This window comes from Centroberyx affinis, unplaced genomic scaffold (assembly GCF_046629955.1).
Source record: "Centroberyx affinis isolate AG114_WGS23_722 - 3 ecotype Tasmania unplaced genomic scaffold, CSIRO-AGI_Caff_v1 ptg000598l_1, whole genome shotgun sequence".
NCBI classification, from domain to species: Eukaryota; Metazoa; Chordata; class Actinopteri; order Beryciformes; family Berycidae; genus Centroberyx; species Centroberyx affinis.
Window position 1 is genome coordinate 221,216 of NW_027279235.1, and position 3,785 is coordinate 225,000.

Consider the following 3,785-nt stretch of genomic DNA (forward strand, 5'->3'; position numbering starts at 1 on the left):
TAAACCGGACGGACTCGGAAGTCTTCATTTCTGTTGTCTGTCTAAACCGGAAAGAGACGCTGCGGCGGCCATGTTGAGGAAACATGTGGAGTCTTCCTGTCTGTTCATCAGGGTCCAAAGGTCCACCGGGTTCATCCTCCAGGTTTCATCAGGGTCCAAAGGTCCACCGGGTTCATCCTCCAGGTTTCATCAGGGTCCAAAGGTCCACCGGGTTCATCCTCCAGGTTTCATCAGGGTCCAAAGGTCCACCGGGTTCATCCTCCACATTTCATCAGGGTCCAAAGGTCCACCGGGTTCATCCTCCAGGTTTCATACAGAACACTGATGGTCTGACAGAGATGATCATCTGTCTCATCTGCTCTCAGCGCTCCCTCTGTTAGTCTGATTTGGTTCATTACTTGTTATAACAATAGTTTTTGGAATGTGCAGTGAAGTAGCCTACACTGAGTAAAATGATATGAGCAATATCTGGTATTCGCTAGCTAGATGATCATGCTTGTTAGTAGGAAAAAAACATTGCATGTTTTGCTCTTTCCACAGGCCACATTAACAATAAGCCAACTGTAAAATTATATTATCCTTACTCTTTAATGTCAGTGAACAATATTCTAGCCTATTGGCAAGCTTACTTGTTAGCATAGTGTACCTAGTTAGCAAGCTAACTCGCTAATATTCTAGCCTATTGGCAAGCTTACTTGTTAGCTTGCTAACTAGGTATGCTATGCTAACTCGCTAACCCTGCAGTAGCTCATAAGGATTTTGTTCAGTTTTACTGAGGATTTTGTTCAATTGTACTAACTTCAATTTGGAAAACTTGGCTTATCTCTGAAGAAGCACAAAGGACTTTTGAAAGAAGCACAGGAGCAGCAGCAGCACACTGATGATGTCAGAGGGCTGTGATTGGTTGATTGCAATGTTGGTCCAGGACCGCAATGTGGGATGTTGATCCAGGAACATGTCCTACTTGGCTAACTCACATTGTGCATGTCGTGCTATGACACTGAACTAGCAGGCTGTATCAGTGCTATATAATATTAAACTGAGATACACTGTACTATAAAACACTGGTATGCTATACAAGAACAATGTATTACTGACAATATAACGTACTATAATAAAACTTACTAACTACACCATGACAAACTCCCACATACTATTTTATGATATACTATGACAACATGCTGTATGATTCTATTGTATATGTCAGTACTGTGGGTAGAAATGAGTCAAAATCTGTTTCAGTTGTGTTTATTTATTGAAGCTCGGCTGAACTCCAGCTACAGAATATACAAACAAATTGATCTCAGGATACAGGAACATGTTTCTAGAACTACAGTCACACAGTATACGTGAATCACAAGAGTAATGTGTGATTGGTTGCTACGGTGACGGTGCATTAGACAGGTATGTGATGTGGCTATGGTTACCATGCAGACAAACCATTTCATTTATGAACACAAAGAATTGTTTGCTAGTAAAACATGTTGTTAGCATTAGCATTCAGCCTTGGGAACAGAGCAGAGCCGATCTTAAATAAGAGACCGATATCGGGCTTCACTCACTACGGAAGCACGTTGATTTTGTCCTAGTTGCCAATCTCCATCAATGTTGAAGGAAACATTGCCCATGTTGCCTCACAGTGTTGTCGAGGTATCATCGTCTTTACAGCTGCAGGAGAACAGACTGGCTCTGCTAACGCTAACCCTAACGCTAACGCTAACGCTAACGCTGCAGCGCCTGAAGGCCGCTCCACAGACCGGCCGCCACGCTCTGCTGTACAGTGACAGACAGGGAGTCAGTCACTCAGTGTTGTCAGTTGTATTTTCAGTCAGTGTTATCAATGCAGTCAGTTTTCTGTTCAGACAGTGTTGTCAGTTGTATATTCAGTCAGTGTTGTCAGTTGTATATTCAGTCAGTGTTGTCAGTTGTATATTCAGTCAGTGTTGTCAGTTGTATATTCAGTGTTGTCAGTTGTATATTCAGTCAGTGTTGTCAGTTGTATATTCAGTCAGTGTTGTCAGTTGTATATTCAGTCAGTGTTGTCAGTTGTATATTCAGTCAGTGTTGTCAGTTGTATATTCAGTGTTGTCAGTTGTATATTCAGTCAGTGTTGTCAGTTGTATATTCAGTCAGTGTTGTCAGTGTTGTCAGTTGTATATTCAGTCAGTGTTGTCAGTTGTATATTCAGTCAGTGTTGTCAGTTGTATATTCAGTCAGTGTTGTCAGTTGTATATTCAGTCAGTGTTGTCAGTGCTGTCAGTTGTCTGTTCAGACGGTGTTGTCAGTGTTGTCAGTTGTCTGTTCAGTCAGTGTTGTCAGTGTTGTCAATTGTATATTCAGTGTTGTCAGTTGTATATTCAGTCAGTGCTGTCAGTTGTCTGTTCAGACGGTGTTGAGGCTGTCAGTCTCCTTCATCCTGGTCTCGATCATGTCCCTCAGCCCTCGGCTGAACTGCAGGTTTGCTCCGATCACGATGTAACCCTGCAGACAGAACCACACAGTATGATGAAGTATAATGTACTGCTGAGTACTGCAGTACAGCGTAGCATACTACAGTATAGTACAGTACACTACAGTATAGTACAGTACACTACAGTATACTACAGTACAGTACACTACAGTATAGTACAGTACACTACAGTACAGTACAGTACACTACAGTATAGTACAGTACACTACAGTATACTACAGTATAGTACAGTACAGTACACTACAGTATAGTACAGTACACTACAGTACAGTATAGTACAGTACACTACAGTACACTACGGTATACTACAGTATAGTACAGTACACTACAGTACAGTACAGTACACTACAGTATACTACAGTATAGTACAGTACAGTACACTACAGTATAGTACAGTACACTACAGTACAGTACAGTACACTACAGTATACTACAGTATAGTACAGTACAGTACACTACAGTATAGTACAGTACACTACAGTACAGTATAGTACAGTATAGTACAGTACACTACAGTACACTACGGTATACTACAGTATAGTACAGTACACTACAGTATAGTACAGTATACTACAGTATAGTACAGTACAGTATAGTACAGTACAGTACAGTACAGTACAGTACAGTACACTACAGTACACTACAGTACACTACGGTATACTACAGTATAGTACAGTATACTACAGTATAGTACAGTACACTGCAGTATAGTACAGTACAGTATAGTACAGTACAGTACAGTACAGTACAGTATAGTACAGTACAGTACAGCACAGTATAGTACAGTATAGTACAGTACACTACAGTACACTACAGTATACTACAGTATAGTACAGTACACTGCAGTATAGTACAGTACAGTATAGTACAGTACAGTACAGTATAGTACAGTACAGTATAGTACAGTACAGTATAGTACAGTACAGTACAGTACACTACAGTACACTACAGTATACTACAGTAATAATAATAATAATAATACATTTTATTTGAAGCGCCTTTCAAAACACTCAAGGTCACTTTACAAATTGATAAAAACACAATAAAATAGATAACCCAACAAACAAAGAACACAACATTAAAATAAAATAAAGATTATAAACTGTATGCAGTTTTAAACAGATGAGTTTTGAGTCTGGATTTAAACTGGGGCAAAGAATCAATGCAGCGGATGTCAGGTGGGAGTGAGTTCCAGAGCTGGGGAGCAGAGCGGCTGAAAGCTCTGCTCCCCATGGTGGTGAGACGGGCGGAAGGTACAGAAAGGTGGAGGGAGGAGGAGGACCTGAGGGAGCGAGAGGGGGTGGCAATATGGATC

General features: G+C 40.7%; 1 protein-coding gene across 1 annotated transcript in view; it reads right to left on the reverse strand.

The window, feature by feature from the left end:
• Positions 1-1,240: 1,240 nt before the first annotated feature.
• Positions 1,241-3,785, reverse strand: part of LOC139643414 (phospholipid transfer protein-like) — a 6,754-nt gene continuing 4,209 nt past the window's right edge. Inside the window, exon 5 of the mRNA XM_071518554.1 lies at positions 1,241-2,481. Within this exon, the coding sequence (XP_071374655.1) occupies positions 2,383-2,481 (99 nt within the window). The 3' untranslated portion in view covers positions 1,241-2,382. The remainder of the gene's footprint in view (positions 2,482-3,785) is intronic.